Consider the following 24,990-nt stretch of genomic DNA (forward strand, 5'->3'; position numbering starts at 1 on the left):
ATCAAAGTAGGTAATCTGGTGTTTAACAAAGGTGTATGTTGAAGAGACCGAGAAAGAAGCACACAAAGGTGGTGGTGAAAAATACACAAAGTCCAAGAGATTAAATTTGTGATACCATCCCAATCCCAACTGACTGATACAACAGTAGCTACCTACTCTGAAGCAGAATAAGGCGAAGGTTTTGGCAACAAGCAAATGGGACATAGCGCAGATTACTATCGTATATATAATTGCTTTTTCAACTGGCAAAGCTCTAAATGCAAAGAGAAGCACAAAATAGAAATCAAGATAGAATACCATCAAGCGTGCTTCATACAAAACCTGGAATATTGAAATCTGCTGGTGCCCTAGGAGCTAGGTTGGGTGGCATATCCTCAGGTGGGCCCTTTCCGTCTGGAGCTGAAGGCAATGGTGGAGGAGCATTAGACTGTTGAAGTCTTTCCCACAGCTCAGAACAATTTGTTTTCCAAAAACCAATCTTTGAGTGCTCACGATCATACATCACAGGGGTATTACGCACAAGGATACCTAACAAACGACAAAACATAGGGGACAAAAGTTATCGCTCATTTGCAAATAAAATTTTGAAATTACACACGATGAGGGATTTTTTGGTCCACATGAACTGGTGGGGTTGTATGTTTAATCAACGAATATTTCAAACAACCCAGTCCCACATAACATCATACTTAATCCAAAATCTCTGGATGTGGAGCACAACACGCAAATATCCTTGCTAAGCATGTACGCATCCTGACCTGAAGAAAAATTCTGACTAGAAAGCAGACGAAGATATATCCAGATGAATTCAGGCCTGGCGGCCAAGACTTTTCTTAATTTTTTTTTGGTTTCGGTGGTTAGGCTTAAATTATGGAGCGAGCGAGGAAAAACAAAAGCTCCAGATGAAAGAATTTTTTCTAAAGCAATCCCGCTTCTAGAGTCGCCTCTCAGTGGTGAAAGAAGTTCTGATTTCACATTCAAGGAAAGAAGCACCAAGCACAAAATCAAGGATGCTTTTTACTACCATATATACAACTTGGGTTCAGTAAGTGGTGAAGATATTTCACAATGCTAAATACAATGACAATTTTTTCCCGAAATATTGAGGTTCCAAACCACACTTGGGCTAGTGATATAGTGACGTATATAAATAAATAAGCAAGCACGTCACCCACCTCCTAAAAGAGTTGTTGGGTCCTTTCCGTTCTGAAAAATGCCCAGGCAATATGCGCCGCGCACCTTTGAATGCTTTAAGATATAGCACACAAATAAAACAGGAAGAACCATCACTCATTGTATAATAACAAGTAGAGATGAAAACAGCGACGTGGCATGCCAAAAGAGCTTGTACTAGATGCACTCTTCTGTTTGCAAACATAAATTTGATTTCTCTCCATTTCACATACTCCAGGAGAAGAAATACAGCTACTCACCCCGAATAAGTAATTTTCAGGTGATAGTGACAGCTTTTGCCCATTCCCAAAAACCATGTCCACCACTGGAAATGTCTTTGTGAGTTGAAAAATGTCACTAAATGAAAAATCACAGCAGCCCTTAAGTCTCTAATAGAAGCAGCAGAAGTTATTCAGAACGAAGCGAGTTTGTCAATTGAGACAGAAATTACCTTCCCGCACCAGAAAAGCAAATGTCATTGTAATTGGGATCAGGACCGCGGATCTGCTTAAGAGACTGGACTTCCTTCATAAGCTGCACACAATTTCTCAAAACAAAAATACAATGAGATAAGGTTGCAAAAAGCCAAAATGAAAAGAAAGGTTTCAAAAAGAGAAAAAACATTGCGGGACAAAACATTTTGTAAATCTAGAATAAAGAGAAAAATAACAGCAACTAAAGGAAGGAACGATACAGGTGGGGCTAAAAATTGTAGATAGTATGCTATACCTTTCAATCTTCTTAGAAAATAGAAGCACGTATAGTCAGTTAACATCACCATCCAAGAATGAATGGGATGTGAACCAGAATGTCAGAGAAGCTCGAATAGCCTTCCCAGAGGTACCAATCGCCCTATTAAATGGTTGTACCTATTAGATGAGTGAGTATCACACTATGGGTATGGTCTTATAAGCAGCAACAACATCATGTGATACATTAATCTGGGTAAATATTAATTATGTCAAAGAGGAACTTGATCACATTCTCCTCTTTTTTTTTCCATTTCATTTGTCTTTCTTTTTTGTTCGGCTGCTATTTGATACACCAATATTTGACCAGATTCATTAAAATCATAATTCAATCAATATACCGCTGTAACCATAGTAGTGGTACATCCTCGATAAAATAAACCAAAATATAATAAAGCAGCCACTAGTTAAACAAAATAGTTACATCTTTCCAACATGACACTGAAGTCTGAAACCACGGCATCCATCACACTTCGATCTTACAGACAACGACATTGTGATACAAATTCTAAAATATCTTGCTCGTAAAAGTTGAATGAGACGCATGGACTTATTGTCCGCATGCTTAAGCTCTTGGTCACAATACATAACTAAAAAGAGAACAGTCACATGAACTGAATCGATACATATTGAAATGAAAGGTGTGGGAAAGGTGAAAGGGTGATGTGGCCTCTTATATGATTTTCTTATGGTTTTTAATTTTACTCTCATACTTCATTCTTTTACTATTCCTACTTCCTACCTAACCAAATACCACCATTAGAAAAATTAATAAAATTAAACTAAGTGAATGTATTTCACACAAAATTAGTTTTAGTAACTAAAGTGGTTATCTGTCTTCTTGAATACTTTTTAATGCTTATGGTTTAAGTTCAATTCTTTTTTTAATTTATTTATCTGTTACTATTTAAAAATTAAAATTACTATCCGAAATTATATCGTCAAAAAACATCGTATTACGATGGTGAAGCATTGATGTTTGTATGGGTGCTTATAGCATTGCGGACTGTTCTCTTCTTCTTCTTTTCAAATTGAAACGTCGATAATAGATATTATCCAAATATTGTCATTGCGTGAAAGTGAGGAAGTAGTTATCGTACGAAAAAAGAAATATCACATAGTAGGCACCAAATTTGAACTGTCTGATAGTAGTAATAATAAAAAGGGTTAATACTACAAAAAACCTCAAGCCTGGTACACATGTGACAATTTTACCAATTTTTTTATTGCCAAAACCCCAAACTGGTACACGTGTGACAATTTTATCCCGAACATACCCCAAAAAACCCCAAAATGGTACACGTATGACAATTTTACCCCGAACATACCCCAAACTGGTACACTTGTGACAATTTTACTCTGAACATACCACAAAAAACCTTAAACTGGTACACATGTGACAATTTTACCCTGAACTAAAATTTTAATTTTTATTTTTATTTTTTTCGAATTTTTATTATTTTTTTGTTTTTCTTTTCTTCATCTTCAACCTTTGGCCGGTCGCCGGCCCTGCGTCGAGGCGAGTGCTGCCTCGCCGGGCGGGCGGGAGGCAACCCTCGCTGACTCAAGCGGGTCGCCCTGCGAGGGTGCTCGCCCGGGCGGGCGAGGACAGCCTCGCCGGATCGGCGAGGTCGGCCCTCGCCGGCGTTGGGCGAGGGCTGTCCTCGCCCGCCCGGGCGAGGTCGGCCCTCGCCCGGACTCGGGCGAGGGCCGCCGCGCCCTAGATCCGGCGAGGGCAGCCCTTACCGGCGTTGGGCGAGCTGTCCTCGCCGACGCCGGCGAGGGCCGACCCTCGCTGGGCGGGCGAGGACAGCCCTCGCCGACGCCGGCGAGGGCGGCCCTCGCCCACGCCGGGCGAGGGTCGCCCTCTTCACGCCGGCGAGGGCGAGCCTCGATAGCGGCAGGCGAGGCCGCTCGCGCCGCTCCGGCGAGGTCGAGCCGCTCCCGGCGGCCGGCCGACTGAGCGCTTCCGCCCGGCTGAGGTTGAAGATGAAAAAAAGACGAAAAAAAAGAAAAGAAAAGAAAAAATAAAAAAATTCGAAAAAATAAAAAATAATTTTAAAAAATTATTAGTTCGAGGTAAAATTGTCACAGGTGTACCAGTTTGAGGTTTTTCGTGGTCAAAAAAATAGTTTAGGGTAAATTTGTCACGTGTTTACCAGTTTGGAGTAAAATTGTCACAGGTGTACTAGTTTGGGATTTTTTGTGGTAAAAAAAAAGTTTGGGGTAAAATTGTCACAGGTGTACCAGTTTGGGGTTTTTGGTGGTAAAAAAAAAGTTAGGGGTAAAATTGTCACACACATACCAGTTTAGGGTTTTTGGTGATATTAACCCTAATAAAAATGATGATGATAGATAGAATAGAATTGAATTGAATAGATGATCCACCATAATAGAGTTACGATAATAATTGAAAGTAATAATTTTTAGTGATTTGTCATCTTTTTAGAACTTATGATATACTTCTTACAATTCCTCTTTTTTTATTTTGCAGAGACAATAAAATCATTATACTCTTTTATGTGTTTGATCAATCCGTGCATTCACGGGTATGATCCTAGTGTAGTCGTATAATGAGTAAAGGTTTTGTTTTCCTTTTTCCCTCCTAGCTAAGCACACAGGTCACCTTTAGGAAGAGGGAGAATATTTATGCAACTTTCTTGAGATAAAAAAGAGAGGGAAGCGAATCTTACAGCTTCTTTAAAAGCTAAAAAGGCAGCTTCTGGCAGGTATGCATATGTTGTACCACTGTCCAGGACAGTTCCAAGTTTTCCATCAAAAACACTGGGTTTTAGAGCCAATTGCTTCCCCGCAACATGTATCTCCTTCAGATCAATATTGTAATAGGGACTGTCAACATCCCAAAAATGGAGTAAATGTGTGAGATGTATCAAAAGTAGTGGTCTATAAATTGAATTACATACTACAACCACAAGATATTGCGCTTGCGAAACATACCTACGTCCAGCATCTGAATATGCATACACCATGTCTGATGGTGGAAATATTCCACCAAGAACCATAGCACCGCCACCAATTTCCATTCCACCATAACATAAGGAGAATGAATCACTAATCACGCCTTTCTCAACAAGTTGATCAACAATACTGGGATCTCCACGGCCAAGCCCCATTATGCCATCAGCATGCTGGCTAAAAAGGTTGCCTGTTTCAACATTTTCACAACCAAAAACAGTACGTTGTGGTGCAAGTTCACTAAGATTGCCAAAGGATACTATGTCGTCGCCAAGCACACCACTGCTAGTACTCATTTCAGCATATGGCGTCTCATAAATACACTGTGCTCTCTTGTCATCACACGTGCAATTGATGTTGCATTTGACGGGTTGGTAGGTACTTGACAATTCAGGTTGGAACTTTGGATCCTAGAGAAAATGTCAACGTCAGTGCACAAATCAACAGCTAAAGGCATGTACCAAGTCAATTATGCATCATGTGAGCATTTTTCAGCTATAGAGATCTCTAAAGATTTACGGGCAAAGTTGTCAGCAGAAATAGTCTATTTGAAAATGTATACAGCTAGCGCATACTTCAGTTTTTTGAAAATGTATGCATTCAAGCTTCTAATCAGTAGGTCAAACGAAGTTGCTCTCTACAGAGCATGCTCTATATAGTCAAGACTGCAATTGGTTTCACAGCAGCAAGTTTCAACCCACAAGTCAATTATGCATCATGTAAGCATTTTTCAGCTATAGAGATCTCTAAAGATTTATGTGCAAAGTTGTCAGCAGAAATAGTCTATTTGAAAATGTATACAGCTAGCGCATACTTCAGTTTTTTGAAAATGTATGCATTCAAGCTTCTAATCAGTAGGTCAAACGAAGTTGCTCTCTACAGAGCATGCTCTATATAGTCAAGACTGCAATTGGTTTCACAGCAGCAAGTTTCAACCCACAAGTCAATTATGCATCATGTGAGCATTTTTCAGCTATAGAGATCTCTAAAGATTTACGTGCAAAGTTGTCAGGAGAAATAGCCTATTTGAAAATGTATACAGCTAGCGCATACTTCAGTTTTTTGAAAATGTATGCATTCAAGCTTCTAATCAGTAGGTCAAACGAAGTTGCTCTCTACAGAGCATGCTCTATATAGTCAAGGCTGCAATTGGTTTCACAGCAGCAAGTTTCAACCCTACCACCTTTTCATCATAAGGTTGAAAACAGGGCAGCGGAGAATGGGAATTTGCAGAACATTACATTTTCTCTTAATTGTCTCATTCAAATAATTGATTGACTTGAGCAAGGATAATGGCGTGTCATTCTTGATATGTAATATCTTTGTGTACACTTCTTGACACATTAGAATTCTCAATAAGGATTATCTCCAACAAATAGACCATGCTGTCAACGGAAACTAGGCTTTCTTATGAATAGTTATTGAAAAGAATACAGCGACCATCGGATTTTTCTACCCATCTAATTTCCTTCCAATCTGTCTCCTGTCTGGTATGATCCTTGCTTCCTTTACTTCTTTGAAGATATGTAATGCACCAAAAGGGTAGGAAAGCTAGGGCATCCTGCATCAATTGTTATAAGAGCGCACAGTTCTTCTGGCATCACACACTTTTTACATTCCTAGTGTTGCTTCCATCACTTGCAACTTCACCATAACAAGTCCCACGTTACACCAGCTTAGCGAAACACATCAGAACTCCAGTATTTGTTGGTCTAAGATAAATGCTACCCACAAATTGATGCTAGATGGTGGATTCTTTTCCAACGTCAATGCCCGGATTCAATTAGTAAAAGCAACGCAAAAACAAAACTTAGCAAAGAAAAGGACTTGATGAAGAATTAAAAAACTACCTGATGACGGCCACACTGGTCGCAGGTAGAGCACGGCACATAAGTGACAGTGCTTCCCGTGTCAACGATCAGCGCGAATTTCTGAGGCGGCGTTCCAATCCAAAGCCTCGTAGTATAGTATCTATTCTCAAGCACAAAACAGAGAACAATCAAAACGCCAAACTCACACCGAAAAAATGAGGTCAGCAACCGCACCCAAACTCCACTAGAGAACCGATAACGAAATCCGGCGACGTACCCGTTGAGGACGAGATCGTCGTACAGAGACATGCGCGCGTTGGGGCGATGCGATCGCCGGAGATGCCGGCGGGAGGAGGAGGAGGCGGCGGCGGTGGCCCGGGAGGAGGCGTCGGGGGGCGAGAGGAACAGCGGGAGGACCATGGCGGTGGGGTGGGCGGCGACGTCGCGCGCGGCCGAGACGCCGGACCGGGCCAAGGCGAGGAGCAGGCACAGGGAGACGGGGACGATGGCGGCGGCGGCGGAGGTCAAGCGAAGCGGCGGAATCGCCATTGTCGGCGGGGGGAGGGGGGAGCTTCGGCGCGAGCCGACGGCGAATACGGGCAACCTGAGTTTGGTCAGAAGTTTTTTTATTCTTTATTTTTTTAATTCGTTTTCCTTTTTGTTTTTTTTTTGGCGGGATCGGTTGTTGGCTGGTCAGATGCAGAAGTTTTTATGTTTCTTGTTCTCTTTCGATTTGCATGTGCGGTCGCTTTCCTTGAGCAATCAGCATGAAGTGCCCTTAAACAAAATGTGGGAGATGGGAGTTGTGTCATAAGGAGGTGCTTGTTAAGCATATTTTAATGCGGAATGATTCTGACTTCTGCAAAAAAAAAATTGATTATATATGACATGAAAATTAGTTGGTGCGTCGAATCTTTACTGAGTTTCCAAGCTTATATCTGGGCTAGTTGACTTGCCTGGTTTAGTATAAAGCTTAATTCAGTAACATTTGTTCAGGCAATATTGTGTGGTCATCACTTATAGAAAGATTCACCTTTCGGTGTGTTATGATATTACAATCGATTAATTCTGTGTCGTTAAATGTATATGATCATGTGACGCATGGATCCTAACAATTCTAGGAATAAAGCAGCGAAATTTTGTAAATGTTATATATGGAAATGAAATGAAGGTCACCTTACTAGCTGGTTGAATGTTACTTGTGATTAAAGATGATTGGTTTCAAGATGGGTCGATCCCCGGTTTTGTAACTCTCGATTTTAAACAGGGAACCAAATCAATTGGTTCCCGGTTCTACTAGGAAACCGATTCAATTCATTTAATTAGACACAATTGATGGCTAAAACTCACTTATATTTGTCCGCTATGTGTTATCTGCATGTGCTTGCGTACCTGTGTGTAAGATAAGATTGTGTGAACTTTAGTGGGGTTGATTAGGGCGCACATGAAATCATTTCTGTTTCTCAATTTTTCTATTTTTCTGCTTTCAGGAACAGGTTTGGAACAGAAATCCGTTTGGTAATGCAATTTCATTTTTCTATTTCTAGAACAAATTTCTATTCCAGAAATAGGTTTGGAACATAAATCAGAAGTTAAAAAAAATCTACTTTTATATTTCTGGAATAAAAATGAGAAATAAAAACGTTTTTTCATCGCTCGTCCTCGCTACTAGCTGCCCACCCCTTTGCCGCTTGCTATTGCCATCGGTCGCCTCTCGCCACCGCTGGCTGCTTCCCACCGGCATCCTTCGCCGACCGTCTCCTCCCACCGCCATCCTTTGCCGTTCCCCGCAGCCCAATGCCGGCCGCAACCCACCCACCGCCGCCTCCCGCCATCCTTCGCCGCCACCTACCAACCGCCTTCCGTTGCCGACTGCCTCCTGCCCGCCGGCTGCCGTCCACCGCCAGCCACCTCTTGCCGCTGACCATTGTCCTTCGCCGCTCGACGTCGGACACCACCGGTCGCCGTCCTCTGTCGCTGTGCTCCACCGCTTGACGCTGGCCACCACCTGGCGCCGGTCTCCCTTTGCCACCTCCCGCCGTCGGCCGCTCGACGCCAGTGGCCAGCCACCACGGGCCACCGTGCTCCACCGCCCAACGCCGGCCGCCCTCCACCACCGGCCACCGCCTGACGCCGCCGACTGCCGTGCTCCATCGCTGACCACCGTGCTCCAACACCCGACACTGGCTGTCGACCACCTCTCGCCTCCGGCCACCATCTTTTGCCCCCCGCCACCACCCGCCATCCTCCACTAGCCGTCCGAAATGAATAAATTTTGTGTCGTTATCAAATGAATTTCTATTTCGGAAATAGAAATTTTGTGTCGTTATCAAACGCGCTTTTTGCTCATAAACTAGTCCATGGAATAGAAATAGAAAAATCAATTTCTGGCCAGAAATTGATTTCTAGAACAAGAATGTTATCATTTGCGCCCTTAGTCTAAATATATTGGTTGCATTAGTAAAAGCACGTTCCATGTTCAAAAGTCAATCTTACGTACTTGGTAACTTTGCTTGAAAAGACCGTTTTGTGCATAAAAGTTGTAGAAAGATGAACGAGCCGTAGACCGCACATAAGCGTAGCGACCTAGGATGAAACTCACCCCGTTCGGAAGAAGGTCAATGTCACGATACGTTGATGTCGACGGGCTTGTAATGGCATGCTTACCCTTCTTGAAGGTCCTGTGGACCTTTTGTGCGGTTAAGTAACCATAACTTGTACGGATCATTCGTAACGGGTTTGAACAGCCTATCTATATAACAATATTTCAGGAGAATTGTTAAGCTTAATCAGCCTTTCCACCCTCTGATACTCCTTAGTGGCTACAGGTGATATTGGCATGGAAAGCAAAGAATAGACTTGACGCGTTTGAGGCTGATACGTTAAAAGGTGCTTTATTTTGTGTTTGAGTAATTTTCTTGAAGAAGGAAAGGGGAGCCCCGGCCTCCTGGGATAATCTAGGGAAAAGCATATATGCTTTTATTATTCATTTGGAAGGAAAATAACAATTTATAATGGAGACTTCAAGGAAAATAAAAGATTGTGTCAATAATCAAACAAGTAACATAAGATAACATACAAGAACCCTGAAATGGGAATGAGATAAGGACTTCAGTCTATGAAACTAGGAGCCAAAGAAGGGAAATTGACACAAATGATCACTGAACTTTGGCCCAATGTGCAATATAGTATATAAACTTGTAATTTGTTCAATATGGTATCCGAACTGTAACTCAATATGCAATGTGGTCCTTGAACTTTCAGTTTGTTCAATGTGGTCTCTAGACTTTTGGTACATGTTCAGTTTAGTCCTGTACTACGTGAAAATATTAAATGTTGTCCCTGAACTTGAATTAATAGAAGGACAATATTGAACATTTTCATTTAGTTCAGATACTAAGTTGAATATCTGCCAAAAGTCCAGGGACCATATTGAACAAATTAAAAGTTTAGGAACCACATTGCACATTAAGCTAAAGTTTAGGGACTATATTAAACAAATAAAAAGTTCAAGGACCACATTGCACATTGAGCTAAAGTTTAGGGATTATTTTTGTCGTTATCGCACCAAACAGAAACCCAAGAACAGTATGCAACCCCCTGAAGACTACTGCTAGAGGATGCCCATGTTGAGCTCTATCGCGGGGGAAGAACAGCAGTTGTGCCAAAACTTATGTACGGAGGCCACTTTGGTGCCAAAACTTTCATTTGGATCACTTAAGTGCCAAAAGTTTACGCCGGCGATCACTTAAGTGCCAAATCGGAGAAAAAACGATCACTTAAGTGCCAACGGCGAGAAATTCCGATCAAATTTAATACGTGGCTTTTATATTTAAATTTTAATGACACGTGGCATTTCCATGTGTATAATTCAATTTTTTAAATATTTTTTTTCTGATTTTCTTCTTTCTTTTCTTTTTTTTTTTCTTTTCTTTCTTCTTATTTCCGATGGCCGGCGTCCGGCCACCGGCCATGGCCGGCCTCGCCGGGCATCGACTTCCTCCGGGCGAGGCTCAGCGAGGCCGCCGTGGCCTCAGCGAGGGCCGGCCTCGCCGGATCTGGCGAGGCGAGCCCTCGCCGGGGCTCGCCCTGCCCAGGCGAGGGTCGAGGTCGCCTGGGCATGGCGAGCCCCGACGAGGGCTAGCCTCGCCGGATCCGGCGAGGCCGGCCCTCGCCGAGGCCACGGGCTGCCTCGCCAGGCCTCGCTCGGAGGAAGGCGAGGCCCGCGAGGCAGCCGTGGCCTCGCGAGGGCCGGCCTCGCCGGATCCGCGAGCGGCGAGCCCTCGCCGGGGCTTGCCCCGCTCGGGCGAGGTCGAGGTCACCCGGGCGGGGCGAGCCCCGGCGAGGCAGCTGTGGCCTCGGCGAGGCCGGCCTCGCGAGGGCTCGCTCGCCGGCGACCTCGACCTCCGGCGAGGCGGCCCGCCATGGCTCGTGGCCGGATCCGCGGCGGCCATGGCCGGTGGCGGACGCCGGCCATCGGAAATAAGAAGAAAGAAAAGAAAAGAAAGGAAAAAAGAAAGAAAAGGAAAAAAAAGAAAAGAAATGCCACATCAGCCTCCGGCGAGCCACATCGGCCTCCGGCGAGCCACATCAGCTTGAGAAATTAATAAAAAAATGCCACGTCGGATTTCCGGCGAAGTGGCACTTAAGTGATCGTTTTTCACAACTTTTAGCACTTAAGTGATCCGATTGAAAGTTTTGGCACCAAAGTGGCCTCCGTACACAAGTTTTGGCACCAATGCTGTTCTTCCCCCGCTCTATCGCCGTAAACTCATGAAACTTGAAACCCTGGCATGGCCTGGACCGAAACAAAGGCGATGGGTACTCGGGCAAGCATTGACAGATGCCCATGGGAGATCCGGGGATGATGAGAGGCGATACGAGTCACCATATAAATGGATAGGAAAAACGGCACAGAGTGCCGCGATGTCGAGAGGGAGAGATGGGCAGCATAGGGTTGCTGCCAGTGTCGGTTGCTTGATCGATGGTGAAGGTGAGATCATTCGCGGTGGGCCGGTAGCATGCGATAGAGAGATCTGGTGGTATGGTAGAGAGCAATGCGTGATGATGGTCAAGGTGCGATTACAAGGTGTGGCGGTGGCTAGGTGAGGGGTGACGATGATGTGGCTAGCAATAGGCGGCGGAGGTGGCAAAATACAAGCGAACGGCCAAACTATAGCGGAGATGGATGGACAAGCAACGGGTGGCAGTGGAGGAGGGGAAGGAGGCATCGACTTCTTCTGCCTAGAATCCTAAAGAGACTGTAATAATATGGCTCAACATGCCCGATCCCAAGTATAGTATAATGACCTCAGCCCATATGTAACCCCTTCTCCCATCTCCTTCAGCGGCTTCGACGCAGCTGAAGCGTAAAGAAAAGAGAGAAGCGGCGGCCACAAAACCAAAGAAAGGGAAGAGGAAGTGACGCTCGTTGGTGGAGAAAGGGAAAGAGGAAAAGGAGAGAGGATAGAGAAATCTTCGCGCATAGTCAATCCGGACGTCTTCATAAGCCGAATCAACTTCAAATTGCAACGCCTGGTATGTATTTAAGCCTATTTTTCGTCTAATTGGAGTAATTTTTGAAGTTAGATCGTAAATTCGGAATTATGTGAATTTTGAGTTACGAAATCCGATTTTGGAGTTACCAAGTTGTATATTATATGGAAAAGATAATTTAGGGCATTGTGGAGCCATAGGATTTGACAAAAATCAATTCTAAAGTACAATTTCATCGGAACTGTTGTAAAATATTGCGATGCAAGAATATAATAGAGAGAATAGAGAGAGATTAAGCAGAGAAAGTAGATAAACACCAAAGATGGTAGAGAAAGTCAGAGGGGAAATTTTATTTTCACTGTATATTTTCCTCTTTCATTCTCTTCTTCTGATCTAATTTCTTACCCAATGACAAAAAATAAGCTCCTATTTATAAGGAAACAAGGATGCACATATCATTAATGTCAATGTATTAAATATATACATTGAATAGGGAGATGGGTATTCATACGTAGAATGTAGGTTACGAATGTGCCATAATAGGTACATTGAATATTCATTCATGTATGTAGGTTACGAATGTGCCATAATAGGTACATTGAATATAATGAATATTCATTCATGTATTTCATAACACTCCCCCTTGAATATTCATTGTATTCATGAATGTGCATTGAATGATACTGCCTCAGTAAAAACCTTAAGCCGGAAAAACCCAGTGGGACAAAAACCGGACAAAAGGGAAAAAGAGTACAGGGCACAAATTTTATGATCTCTCCCTTTTATGGATACATTAATTGCCTCATTAAAAACCTTAAGCCGGAAAAACCCAATGGGACAAAAACCGGACAAAAGGGAAAAAGAGTGCAATGCATAGTTCACAATATCTCCCCCTCAATTTGAGCTACATAGCCACTGCTGGGGCTAGTTAACCTTGCATCTTATGAACTCGCCGCATACCAATGCCATATACTAATTTCTCAAAAGTTGACGTTGGCAATGATTTGGTAAAAAGATCTGCAAGATTGTTTATGGATTGAATCTGCTTAACATCAATTTGTCGACTTTCTTGGAGTTCGTGAGTATAGAAAAATTTCGGCGAGATATGCTTGGTCCTATCACCTTTGATATATCCTCCCCTAACTTGTGCAACACAAGCAGCATTATCTTCATAAATTATAGTGGGAGAATTTGTAACCGGTGTTAAGCAACAAGAATTGTGAATATGTGTTATAACGGATCTTAGCCAAACACACTCTCTTCCAGCTTCATATAAAGCAATAATCTCATAGTGGTTGGAAAGTGTAGCTACTAGCGATTGCTTCGTAGAACGCCAAGAAATGGCGGTGCCATTATAACAAAATAAATAACCAGTTTGAGAGCGAGCTTTATGTGGATCAGATCTATATCCAGCATCAGCATATCCAACTAAACCAGAGGTAGTGGAATCCTTGGAATAATATAATCCCAAATCTATGGTTCCTCGGAGATAACGAAAAATATGTTTAACTCCATTCCAGTGTCTCCGAGTTGGCTCAGAACTAAAACGTGCCAATAAATTTACCGCAAAAGCGATATCTGGTCTCGTACATTGTGCCAAGTACATCAAAGCCCCAATTGCATTGAGATATGGTACTTCAGGACCAAGTATCTCTTCATCAGATTCTTTAGGACGAAACGGATCCTTTTGAGGATCTAGAGACCTTACAACCATAGGAGTGCTCAATGGGTGAGCATTGTCCATGTTGAAGCGTTTAAGTAATCTTTCAATGTATGCTGATTGATGGACGATTATTCCATTTGCTTTATGCTCAAGCTCTAGACCAAGACAAAGTTTGGTTTTACCCAAATCTTTAACTTCAAATTCCTTTTTCAAATACTCAGCAGTTTTAGCTAACTCTTCTAGAGTTCCAATTAAATTTATATCGTCGACATAAACTGCTACAATAGCAAATCCAGTTTCTGATTTCTTAATAAACACGCATGGGCAGATAGGATCATTCTTGTACCTTTCCTTAATTAGGTACTCACTTAGGCGTTGATACCACATGCGACCGGATTGCTTTAACCCGTACAAAGATCTTTGCAATTTTATTGAGAATAAGTTGCGGGGAGTGCATGCATCAGGCATTTTGAATCCCTCGGGAATTTTCATATAAATATCCGAGTCTAATGAGCCATATAGATATGCCGTCACAACGTCCATAAGACGCATTTCCAATCTTTCAGAGAGTACCAGACTAATGAGAAAACGAAATGTAATCATATCCATCAGAGGTGAATATGTCTCATCATAATCAATCCTAGGTCTCTGGGAGAATCCTTGGGCAACGAGTCGGGCTTTATACCTGACAACCTCGTATTTCTCATTTCGTTTCCGGATAAATACCCATTTATATCCAACGGGCTTTACATTATCGGGGATGCGAGTTATGGGTCCAAAAACCTCTCGTTTAGCTAGGGAAGCTAATTCAGCCTTAATTGCTTCCTCCCACTTAGACCAATCTTGCCTTTGATGGCATTCAATAATAGATTGCGGCTCACAATCATCATCCATAATTTATGAGCAACTGAAAATGCAAAAACATCATCAATGATGATTTCATTCCGATCCTAAATCTTATTACAATATGTAATGGAATTCTCAGTATTCCTAGGGTTGGTGATCTTTTCATGGGTTTGTGCCTCTTCAGGGGCATTAAGCTCTTTAGGAGTAAGCACAACACCGGGCTCTTCTAGAGCGGATTCCTGATTCTTTGCCCTTCGTTTTCGAGGAACAGTGTCTTTTGATCCTATCGGTCTACCACGCTTCAAATGTGGGGGATTTTGATCCATTTTAGCTTGTCCTTCGGGAACAGCTATCCTAGCTGGAGCATTTGCTGCTGGAATATGAGACTTCGTTACCTTAGTAGCATCATTAAATGCGTTAGGAAGTCTATTGGCTATAGCCTGTAAATGGATTATGCGCTGCACCTCGTTTTCACACTCGGGAGTTCTTGGGTCTAATTGAGATAATTTTTCTCATTCCAGGAGAAAACCTTAAGCGGTTTTGCTTCGCACCATGTCAGTTTAGGTGTCCCAATCGATGGAAACATAGTCTCATTGAAATGACAATCTGCGAATCTGGCAGTAAAAAGATCACCAGTAGTTGGTTCCAAGAACCTAATGATGGACGGTGAATTAAACCCAACATAAATGCCCAAACGGCGTTGGGGACCCATTTTCATTCTTTTTGGCGTTGCTACAGGCACCTGCACTGCACAACCAAAGGTGCGTAAATGTGAAATATCAGGTTCATAACCAAGAACCATTTGAAGGGGAGATTGTAAGAGACTAGTAGCGGGGCGCAATCTTATTAGGGCTGCCGCATGCAAAACTGCATGACCCCATGCTGTATCGTTGAGATTCGTTCTCAATAATAGAGTGCGGGCAATGATTTGGATATGTTTAATCAATGATTCTGCCAATCCATTTTGAGTATGAACATATGCGACCGGGTGCTCGACCTCGATTCCGAGTGAAGTACAATACGTATCAAAACTCTTTGATGTAAATTCACCAGCATTATCCATCCTTATGCTTTTAATTGGATAATCAGGGAATTGTGCCCGGAGCTTTATAATCTGCGCAAGTAAACGTGCAAACGTGACATTACGCGTAGATAATAGACAAACATGGGACCATCTACAGGATGCGTCCACTAGTACCATAAAATATCGAAACGGTCCACTTGGTGGTTGTATTGGTCCACAAATATCACCCTGAATTCTTTGCAGGAATAAAGGGGATTCAAGATCAACATTTGTTATAGAAGGTTTGATAATGAGTTTTCCTTGTGAACAAGCTTCACAATTATAATCTTTGGACAATAATACCTTTGTATCCTTTAAAGGGTGCCCTTTTGTATTTTGAATTATTCTACGCATCATTGAAGCGCCAGGGTGACCAAGGCGATCATGCCATAATCCAAACTGATCAAGGTTTACCAATTTCCAGGATATGGTGGAGTAGGTTTCAACGGCCTTAATCATGACACAATACAAACCCATAGAAGAAGCTTCTAGCTTCTCATGGATGGTCTTCAGGCCCATCTTATAAGAGGTAATGCCAATATATTCTTTATTTTGCTCATAAATAGTCTCAACATGGTACCCATTACGGCGTACATCTTTGAAGCTAAGCAGATTCCTTTTTGATCTACTGCTTAGAAATGCATTCTCAATATGCAGGATGGTGCCTTTTGGCAAAACAATTGTGGCATTCCCGAAACCATCAATAATCTGAATAGGACCAGATATTGTATGGACATGTGTCTTACGCAATGTCATACTCGAGAAAAAGTGTCTACTACGAAATATGGTATGCGTTGATGCACTATCAAGCAAACAAACATCTTCCTTTTTCTCGGTGTTTTCCATTTGCATTTATGTTGACAACTTCAGGTGTCAAGTATCATAAAATTTTCATATTAGTTATAGGGTCAAATAAAATTTCAAAATAATAAATATTATGTCAAGTTCATAAGCATTTCATTGCATAACCATATTAAAGAACAATAAAAAGTAATACATTTAAAGAAAAACAACTAGAAAAGAAATTATTAGAATCATAAAATTCGAAGTCTAAGATGTCATCCACCAGTCTGATGCTTCATCAAAGTAATCAGAGGTCCTCAAAGAAATCAGAGACATCCAGGGATGCATTTGCTACTTCAGGAGCAAGAGGAGTCCCATCAACAGAGATATTGTTGGCCTCAACAGTGGTTATGGCAGCAGGATTAATTTCAATGGCGTGAGATTCACCACGTTTGCCCGTATTTTTTAAAGATGCCTGGTATAGATCAACAAAGTGCTTTGGCGTACGACAAGTACGTGACCAGTGCCCAGTCATGCCACAACGATGGCAAATACTTTCATTAGTCACCTTCTTTGGCTTCTTTTCTTTGTCATGATTCGGGCCAAAGTTAGATTTCTTAGGGCAGTTAAATTTTCTGCCACCCCTTCGAGGATTATATTCTTGCCTGCGATTGTAGCCCTTAAAATGGCCAATAAATTTCTCAGAGTTAGCATGTGCTTCAGGCAATGCTTTTGAGCCAGCAGGTCTAAGATCATGATTTTTGAGCAGCAATTCATTAGTTTGCTCAGCAGTGAGGAGCACAGAAATTAATTCAGAGTATGTGTCAAATTGACGCTGCCGGTATTGCTGTTGCAATACAATATTCGAAGCATGGAAGGTAGAGAAAGTTTTCTCTAACAGTTCCACATCAGTGAGCTTGATACCGCATAACTCAAGCCGAGAAACAATATCAAATAAAGCGGAGTTATAGTCAGACACTGATTTAAAATCTTGTAGTCTGAGATTTTGCCAGTCATATTGTGCTTGAGGAAGGATAACAGTCTTGGTATGATCATACCTATCCTTCAACCTCTTCCACAAGGTCTGAGGGTCTCGAACGGATAAATATTGAGTCTGCAGGCTCTCATGCAAATGACGACGAATAAAAATCAGTGCATTTGCTTTATCTTTTGCATTTGAGGTTCCGTCTTCTGTAATTGCGTTAGCAAGATCTTGCCCTTGGAGGTGCATTTCCATGTCAAGGCACCAGGATAGATAATTATTTCCACTCACTTCGAGGATGTGGAATTTGGGCTTTTCAATATTTGCCATAATTCTTGCAAAACAAATGAATCCTTAAATTAATTAGAAGGATTTCCAAATATCCACCGCCACTTCAGGAGCAGAAGGATACTTTTAGGTTGGAAATTTGGCTTCAGGCCAAGCAAAAGAAAAAAAATTGATAGAAGAAGATGAAGTATAAGTTGATTAATAAAAAAAGAGAATATATACTTACCTTGCAAAAATTATTTACTCAATTGGTAAATCTTCGTGCTGATAACGTGTTGTAAAATATTGCGCTGCAAGAATATAATAGAGAGAATAGAGAGAGATTAAGTAGAGAAAGTAGATAAACACCAAAGATGGTAGAGAAAGTCAGAGGAGAAATTTTATTTTCACTGTATATTTTCCTCTTTCATTCTCTTCTTCTGATCTAATTTCTTACCCAATGACCAAAAATAAGCTCCTATTTATAAGGAAACAAGGATGCACATATCATTAATGTCAATGTATTGAATATATACATTGAATAGGGAGATGGGCATTCATACGTAGAATGTAGGTTACGAATGTGCCATAATAGGTACATTGAATATTCATTCATGTATGTAGGTTACGAATGTGCCATAATAGGTACATTGAATATAATGAATATTCATTCATGTATTTCATAACAGGAACGAATTTATGAATTATCGCGTTCAAGTTATGTAGGAACGAATTTATGAATTATCGCGTTCAAGTTATGTAGCAGACAATACGCGTAATGGAGAATAAATGTTATTAGTCGAGTTTGCTATAAACAAGTTTTTTGGTGTCATGTAAGTGTCGTTTTATTGACGAATAAATGTTTTTAGTCGAGTCATTCGTTAAAGTATTAGTTGGATTTTGATATTGTTTTTCGATTAAAGAATTCGAGTTCGTAGGTTTGAGTAACCTTCGTAGGTTGGTTTTCAACTTTCCTAGGTAAATGGTACGATCTTTTTTTTTTAGTTTATAAACTCATAATTTGAAAGTGATATGGATTAGATTTACTATGAGATACGAAATGACATGTTTATTGCATAAAATATGGATTGATGATTACTCCCATTTTGCTTATTTGAAATGGAAAAGTACCTGTTGATTACGGTTCGAGTTGATTGTCTGTCAATGGTTTGGGAAACCTTTTACCAAAGGAGCAAGAAAAGTTTGTAATTTATGAATACGATTTATGAAAGGTACATTGATATATATATTGAATCATCAAAAGTGATACTATTTGGTTATTGAGCCTAAGTTTTGAAATGGTTTTTGGTTTTGATTGTGGATCATTGGAGATTGAAATTGATGAATTATGCTCAAGTTGTTATGATTAGAACCCATTGAGGGGGTAAGTATGCATATTGTTGTAGCACGTTCTTCTAAGCTGAACCACCGGTTGATATAGGTAATAGAACTAGTCAAGGGAGTAAACTTGACCGCATTTGTCACAAACGTTAAATGTGACTGTAGTTAGATGTTGACCATTACATTAGTCGACAAAATGGACCATAAACGTTTGATTTGATTGAGATTGATCAATGAGATTGACCATTGATATTTGTTTTGATATTTGTTGATTAAAGAAATATTTATGATATCTATATGATTAATTTAAAGTGATATAGCTCATTTGATCCTATATGTATATTACACACTGTATTGAGATAAATGAGTATTGATATCGGTTTATAAAGATGTAAAATGAACATTCGATTTGCTTAAGAGGGATGTTGTTAATCATTGAGCTGTGATTGCTCATCCCTTACGTCTTTAATTTTTTCCAGGTTCTTTGGCTAGCGGCTGAAAATATGAGAGCTCTATGGACGGGGACTTTTTGGGGTTGGATTTTGGGTATGAACTTAGTTAGCTTTATATGACTGAGTTGAGGCTGTTGGATTTAGTTGTTAGTTGGAGTTGTATGTATGTCTATTGATAGATGTTGGGTCGGCGGAGTCTTAATTTGTACATATTCTTTTTGACTTTTTATCAATTATCATCAAATGTATATGGATGTATCTATTTCGATATTAAGTTGAGTTATGATTACATTTGAGACTCCATCTTTTGGGTAAAATGACGGTCATGTCATTATCCCTATTCTTGTAAGTTGGGAGTGCGACAGAGACATCGCCTTGGATTTTATACCTAGATGGTGGTCTCACATTGTTTATCTAGAAAAAGCTTTCCAAATTCGTCTCCTGTAAAAGTAAGACTTCGTGACATGTGAGCGAGAACATCTCAAAAGCTTTGTTGATTGAGCAATAAGGATCGTGAGATTTCTCCATCTTATTAAAAGACAAAAGCCTTTCCCCTGTTTTTTTAATAATTAAGAGTGCCAAGTCTAATTAGTTGTGACGTTAACAATAATAAAGTCGTATTAGGCTTTCAGTAAAAAAGAAACAAATATATATATATATATACACATGGGGCGGGGCATGCCTATCTATAACAGTAAGCATATTCAATAGGATGTCGACAGGATGTCGATAGGGTGACAAGACTTTCATTGTGATGGAATTCGATGACCCATCATGCAACAACTAATTGAGGAAGGTAGCGTGGGAGTTCATTGCGCTCTTTACTATTGACAGGGGTACATGACATATTGAAATGAGTTGCAAATCAGTGGGCTCCTGTCAGCATCGTGATGACGGGACCACACAATGGTCATATCTTTCGGCAGAATAATTACACAATTAATTCATAAATTTTAATTTAATATATAATATCGTATTTAAATTTTTTAATTTGTTCAACGTGATCTTTAAATTTTGGCTTAAATTAATATTCAATGCCATCCTTGTATTTTTGATCTGTTTAATATAGTCTCTGATCTTTCAGTACATGTTTAATTTAATCTTTGAACTATATAAAAATACCCGATGTTGTCCCTGAACTTATTTTAATGGGAGTACAACATTGATCATTACTATATATTCCAAAAACTAATTTGAATATATGTCAAAAATTATTTTTCTTTTTAGTCATTGCTACAATGTTTGTTTATACTCAAACAAAAGCAAAAATATCCCACCAAAACTTAAAATATTGTTTAAGCTTTTAGAAAATTATGAAACATTATATGTGACGTGACGCTGGTGTGAACACGTGAGTGTTGCAAAAGTTTGAGGACTTACCTATTTTAAAAGAAGCCACCGTGCGCGAGCTGCATTATTTAGATTAGGGGAAAAATAAAAGGTAAAAGTCAATCTAGACCGGGAAAAAAATTATGTTATGTTTCTCGTTAAATCCTAAAAGTACAGAAAGTTGCAGGTGTCAATGACAAGATTGAAGCAATAATCACGGAATGAGCTTTTGTTTAGGGAGAAAGCTGGGCTAAAACCGGGATCGAACCATTGCAGTTAACCCATCTCAACGACTACTTTCAGGCACTTCATACATCTGAAGCATGTACGCTGTTCAGGGACAGCCTGTTTGTGCCGAAAATAAGAAAGCGCTGTCATGTCAATCTGTCGTGTCGATTTGCATAGCCATCAAAACTATGGTGAAAATCAGAGATATGCTATGTTCACGGTGACCCGAAGATGAGCAACTACAGGTCCTCCATGTTAGCGACGACTGTTTTTGGCCGTGACAAATTGCGCAGAGCGGAAAGGTCGATTCCCCTCAGAACAAGGTAAATTATGAACGAAATGTACGCGACCGCAATGACACACACCACAGTGCCAAAAATGGCTCCTAGTTCAACGTCGCTTGAGAAGAAGTCCACCAGAAGATAGCCGTTGATCGCCATCACCAGTGCAGCCACCAGCCAAGCGGTCACCTGAAAGCAGAATGCAATTTACTAATTATGAGGGTTGATATGAAATTCGTAGAGTGAAGCAATCACATGTGTGAATGATTTGCTTATCGGATTCATCTGGGTATTTACAATTCCAAACTAGAACGTCGGGAATTCGAAGCGAAACTCGGCGATATACCTGGAGGACAGGGCCAATCCGAAAACTCCCCATCAGCTCTTCCTTGGAGACCAAGCAGAGAAGTGGAATGAGCGCGAACGGGATCTGCACAGACTGAAGCACGTTGAGATACTCGTTCATGACATCCAAGCTGTCCTCCGACGTGTCGAACGCGAGCGCGACGATCATCGCCGGCACGATTGCGCAGCTGCGCGTGATCAGCGCCCTCACCCATTTCCTCAGCCTTATATTGAGAAAGCCCCCCATTATGAACTGCCCTGCATAGGTCCCGGTTATAGTGCTGCTCTGCCCAGCAGCTAAAAGACCAATCCCCCATATGTACACAATCGGAATGACACCGCCGCCAAACTTCTCCTGGAGGTAATTCCCAGCGTTTACAAGGCCAATGCTGTCGGCGAGGGCGGTCCCATAGAAACCCTCTGCGAACACGGCCGTGACGAAGAGATTGATGATGAAGGAGACAGCAAGCGCGGCAGACGACTCTATTGTGTTGTAGTTGATGGCTTCTTGGACCAGGCCTTTCTTGGTGCGGTCGATCTCACGGGACTGCACGAGGGCTGAGTGCAAGAACAAGTTGTGGGGCATTATGATGCAGCCCAGAACTGCCACCGCTTGCGTGATCGTCTTGGAGCTGAGTTTCGGAATCAAAATGCCTGCGAAGAAGAGAGCCCTACGGATCATGTCCTAAACTGGTATATAATTTGGGGAAACTTACTGATGAAGCATTTGATTGCTACCGTTTGCTGCTAATATATTTTACCGAGAAGTAGTTTGACTCCGCTCGGCTTCGCTTCGCCAAACATCCACGCGAATGAGAGCGCCATCACCGCGATGAGAACGGCGAAGACCGCTTCCAATTTCCTCACACCATAGTTCTCGAGGAACAGAAAGATGAAGCTACAGCAGGAGAATGAAGGAAACTTCAGTTTGAAGTCTGGATTCACCAATAAACGAACAACAATGACCAATGACTACAGCTGAGAACAGAATCATCCATTTGATTAGTTTCCTACAGACAGATCATATTCATTGATCACCAATACCATAAATCTGCAGGCAATGCAACAGTGCTAAGACATCCTCTTTGCTGTGAAACAACATAATTAGTATAACAAATAGCAATTTGTCCCTGCTAAATTATAGCTTCAGAGCGGGCCAAACCATTGAATTCCTCAAACATGCTCTTGTAATACTTAAATGCTTTAGTCAACTTTACTCTGCATCAAAAGTAAGTTCTGAAGATCTGTTCTTTACAACCTTCGAGAAATCCAGTGCACATGCCATCCAATTCCAAGATAATTTAGTCCAGAAGAAACAAAATTTTGCGAAAATGATATTTGAATGCATGAACGTAAACTGGTCCAGAAGATTGAACATAAGAAAAGGCACAAAATTCGAGGAAAGTTGCACAAATTACCAATCAGCAGCGGTAATAATGACGCCAGACCAAAGTGGCAAGAACCCATTGCTGAGAATGTTGAGGGCGATGGCGCTCCCGATGACCTCCTGTATGTCGGCTCCGACCAGCGCCACCTCCGCCATGAACCACAGTGCCAGCCGCGCCCACGTCGGGTACTCCTCCCGGCACAGCTCCGCCAGGTGCCGCCCCGTGGCCACACCGAGCCGTGCCGCCAGCAGCTGCACCAGCAGCCCCATCGCTGTGGCCCACATCAGCAGCCACAGCAATGAGTACCCGGCCACCACGCCGGCCTGGAGGTCGCCCTCCAGGTTCCCCGGGTCGAGGAAGGCTATGCTCATGAGGAGCCCCGGGCCCGAGAAGAGCCACAGCTTCCTCCACGAGAAGGGCGGCGGCGCTCCCGAGTCGGATTCCCCGCCGGCCTCATCGCCGATGCCGACCACGTGGATCTTCTGGGCCGGGTCGTACGCCGCCTCGTCCGAGTCGGCGGCGCCGTGCAGGAGCGGCTGCTGTAGGTCGGGTTGCTGAGGTGGCATTGCGCAGAGAGAGAGAGGTTTGGCCTTTTGGTTGTGGAGTCCAATGGAGATATATTAGGCTTTGGTACTCTTTTCTGGGTTGGCTGTGACGCTGACCTTTAATATCTTCTTCGAATTTAGTTGTGGCAGTTCGTGTTTGATTTTCATGATTATTTTTTTTTATTTTCCTTTTCCTTTTCTTGAGAGGTTTGATTTTTGAGGAGTTTGCTTTTGGTATTTTCCGCCTTCTCCAGCTACCGAGCGTTAGTAGGAAGAAGAGATAAGTGTGTTGCAAGTCATAAAACATGTCATGAAAGTGTAATCGAGTACTAAAACTTTTAATAACTGCAATTAAATCCTAAAACTTGTCAAATCTGGTCCAATCAAGTCCTTCCATCGATTGCACATTTTTAAAAGTTTTAGGACTCGATTGCAATTTTGCAACAAGTTTTAAGACTTGATTGACTTTTTGCAAGTTTTTAGAACTCAATTACATTTTCGTGATAAATTTTAAGATTTTCAGTGCACTTATCCCTAGAAAAAAAAAGTTAACGTGTCGAGCATGGACTTTTGTGTATATTTGAACCATTAGATATCGTGGATTGATCGTTGTAGATGGATTTTGGAGAATGTACAATCGATTTACGCAATATAGCTTGGTAGATGGGAGGAGTGGGCTTACAACTACCATTCTCCTTCCTCACGATGATTGGTTTTTGTCTTTTGTTTTTGTCATTCATTCATGATAATTTGTGCAGGTTGGCCCTCTTTTCCTCTGTTTTGTTATGCATTCATTCATTCAGTTCTTTTTCTTTTTCTTTTCCTTTTCATCTATTGGGTATTCCAGTACCATAAATAGAGAAAAGGGAAAATCAAAATCAATTACCCAGCATAGTATTAAATCTCGAATTTTATTAAAAAGTAGTACATTTCGATCTGTTTACTTGCATGGGCCATTAATCCCATTAACTTTTTCTTGAACAAAAAAAAAAGATTTGAACCTTACGGGTCGTTTACCAAGTTTGAATCTTTATTTTTCCACTAATTAATAATTCAATATTTGTAATATGGCGGTCTTGTGAAACCTTTTAAATGTCAATTTTTGCATGTACTTAACGTTTGTAAACATTTGCCAGCTAAAAATACAAGGAGTGATGGATCCCCAGCATATGACTTGATTGATGGATTACAGATGAGAAAAAGCATAACAAGGAAGGGAGGCATGAAGTTGAAATTATCGTCGGGGAGACGCCCAAATAGATTATGTAAGAG

At 41.5% G+C, this 24,990-nt stretch overlaps 5 protein-coding genes across 5 annotated transcripts; 1 reads left to right on the plus strand and 4 right to left on the minus strand.

Annotated features, from left to right (window-relative positions):
• Window positions 1-310: 310 nt before the first annotated feature.
• On the minus strand, window positions 311-2,275 carry LOC130137457 (aspartic proteinase 36-like). The gene is made up of 5 exons (XM_056308778.1): window positions 2,264-2,275; window positions 1,625-1,707; window positions 1,434-1,530; window positions 1,176-1,248; window positions 311-528 (listed from the first exon to the last, which is right to left on the minus strand). Exons 1-5 carry the CDS (start codon window positions 2,273-2,275, stop codon window positions 311-313), a joined length of 483 nt encoding a protein of 160 aa, XP_056164753.1.
• A 2,415-nt stretch (window positions 2,276-4,690) lies between these two features.
• Window positions 4,691-7,324, minus strand: LOC130139465 (aspartic proteinase CDR1-like). The gene is made up of 4 exons (XM_056316478.1): window positions 6,987-7,324; window positions 6,749-6,869; window positions 4,881-5,308; window positions 4,691-4,747 (listed from the first exon to the last, which is right to left on the minus strand). The coding sequence occupies exons 1-4, from the start codon at window positions 7,256-7,258 to the stop codon at window positions 4,714-4,716; spliced, it is 855 nt and encodes a 284-aa protein (XP_056172453.1). The 5' UTR covers window positions 7,259-7,324; the 3' UTR covers window positions 4,691-4,713.
• Window positions 7,325-8,337: 1,013 nt separating this feature from the next.
• On the plus strand, window positions 8,338-8,964 carry LOC130137462 (uncharacterized). The gene has a single exon (XM_056308785.1). The coding sequence runs from the start codon at window positions 8,338-8,340 to the stop codon at window positions 8,962-8,964; it is 627 nt and encodes a 208-aa protein (XP_056164760.1).
• A 7,903-nt stretch (window positions 8,965-16,867) lies between these two features.
• LOC115692827 (uncharacterized) lies at window positions 16,868-17,872 on the minus strand. The gene has a single exon (XM_030619795.2). It carries the CDS (start codon window positions 17,870-17,872, stop codon window positions 16,868-16,870), a length of 1,005 nt encoding a protein of 334 aa, XP_030475655.1.
• Window positions 17,873-21,066: 3,194 nt separating this feature from the next.
• LOC115692819 (metal transporter Nramp3.1-like) lies at window positions 21,067-23,784 on the minus strand. Its single transcript, XM_030619788.2, has 4 exons — window positions 23,204-23,784; window positions 22,547-22,683; window positions 21,787-22,439; window positions 21,067-21,629 (listed from the first exon to the last, which is right to left on the minus strand). Exons 1-4 carry the CDS (start codon window positions 23,737-23,739, stop codon window positions 21,399-21,401), a joined length of 1,557 nt encoding a protein of 518 aa, XP_030475648.1. The 5' UTR covers window positions 23,740-23,784; the 3' UTR covers window positions 21,067-21,398.
• Between the last annotated feature and the right edge of the window lie 1,206 nt (window positions 23,785-24,990).

The sequence above is a fragment of the Syzygium oleosum genome, unplaced genomic scaffold (genome assembly GCF_021117445.2).
Source record: "Syzygium oleosum isolate NSW1041296 unplaced genomic scaffold, Sole_v2.1 Sole_v2.01, whole genome shotgun sequence".
NCBI classification, from domain to species: Eukaryota; Viridiplantae; Streptophyta; class Magnoliopsida; order Myrtales; family Myrtaceae; genus Syzygium; species Syzygium oleosum.

What these genes read in the sequence shown, in the direction of transcription:
- LOC130137457 (XM_056308778.1), bottom strand. An exon ending in CTGAAAATTACTTATTCGGG is followed by an intron (nt 1,249 to 1,433) that starts GTGAGTAGCTGT and finishes TATATCTTAAAG; the next exon opens with CATTCAAAGGTGCGCGGCGC. An exon ending in CCCAACAACTCTTTTAGGAG is followed by an intron (nt 529 to 1,175) that starts GTGGGTGACGTG and finishes GTCGTTTGTTAG; the next exon opens with GTATCCTTGTGCGTAATACC.
- LOC130139465 (XM_056316478.1), bottom strand. Translation starts at nt 7,258, where the DNA reads ATGGCGATTCCGCCGCTTCGCTTGACCTCCGCCGCCGCCGCCATCGTC. An exon ending in GACGATCTCGTCCTCAACGG is followed by an intron (nt 6,870 to 6,986) that starts GTACGTCGCCGG and finishes GCTTGAGAATAG; the next exon opens with ATACTATACTACGAGGCTTT. An exon ending in ACCAGTGTGGCCGTCATCAG is followed by an intron (nt 5,309 to 6,748) that starts GTAGTTTTTTAA and finishes CATTTTCTCTAG; the next exon opens with GATCCAAAGTTCCAACCTGA.
- LOC130137462 (XM_056308785.1), top strand. Translation starts at nt 8,338, where the DNA reads ATGAGAAATAAAAACGTTTTTTCATCGCTCGTCCTCGCTACTAGCTGC.
- LOC115692827 (XM_030619795.2), bottom strand. Translation starts at nt 17,872, where the DNA reads ATGGCAAATATTGAAAAGCCCAAATTCCACATCCTCGAAGTGAGTGGA.
- LOC115692819 (XM_030619788.2), bottom strand. Translation starts at nt 23,739, where the DNA reads ATGCCACCTCAGCAACCCGACCTACAGCAGCCGCTCCTGCACGGCGCC. An exon ending in ATTATTACCGCTGCTGATTG is followed by an intron (nt 22,684 to 23,203) that starts GTAATTTGTGCA and finishes CTCCTGCTGTAG; the next exon opens with CTTCATCTTTCTGTTCCTCG. An exon ending in CGGAGTCAAACTACTTCTCG is followed by an intron (nt 22,440 to 22,546) that starts GTAAAATATATT and finishes TCTTCTTCGCAG; the next exon opens with GCATTTTGATTCCGAAACTC.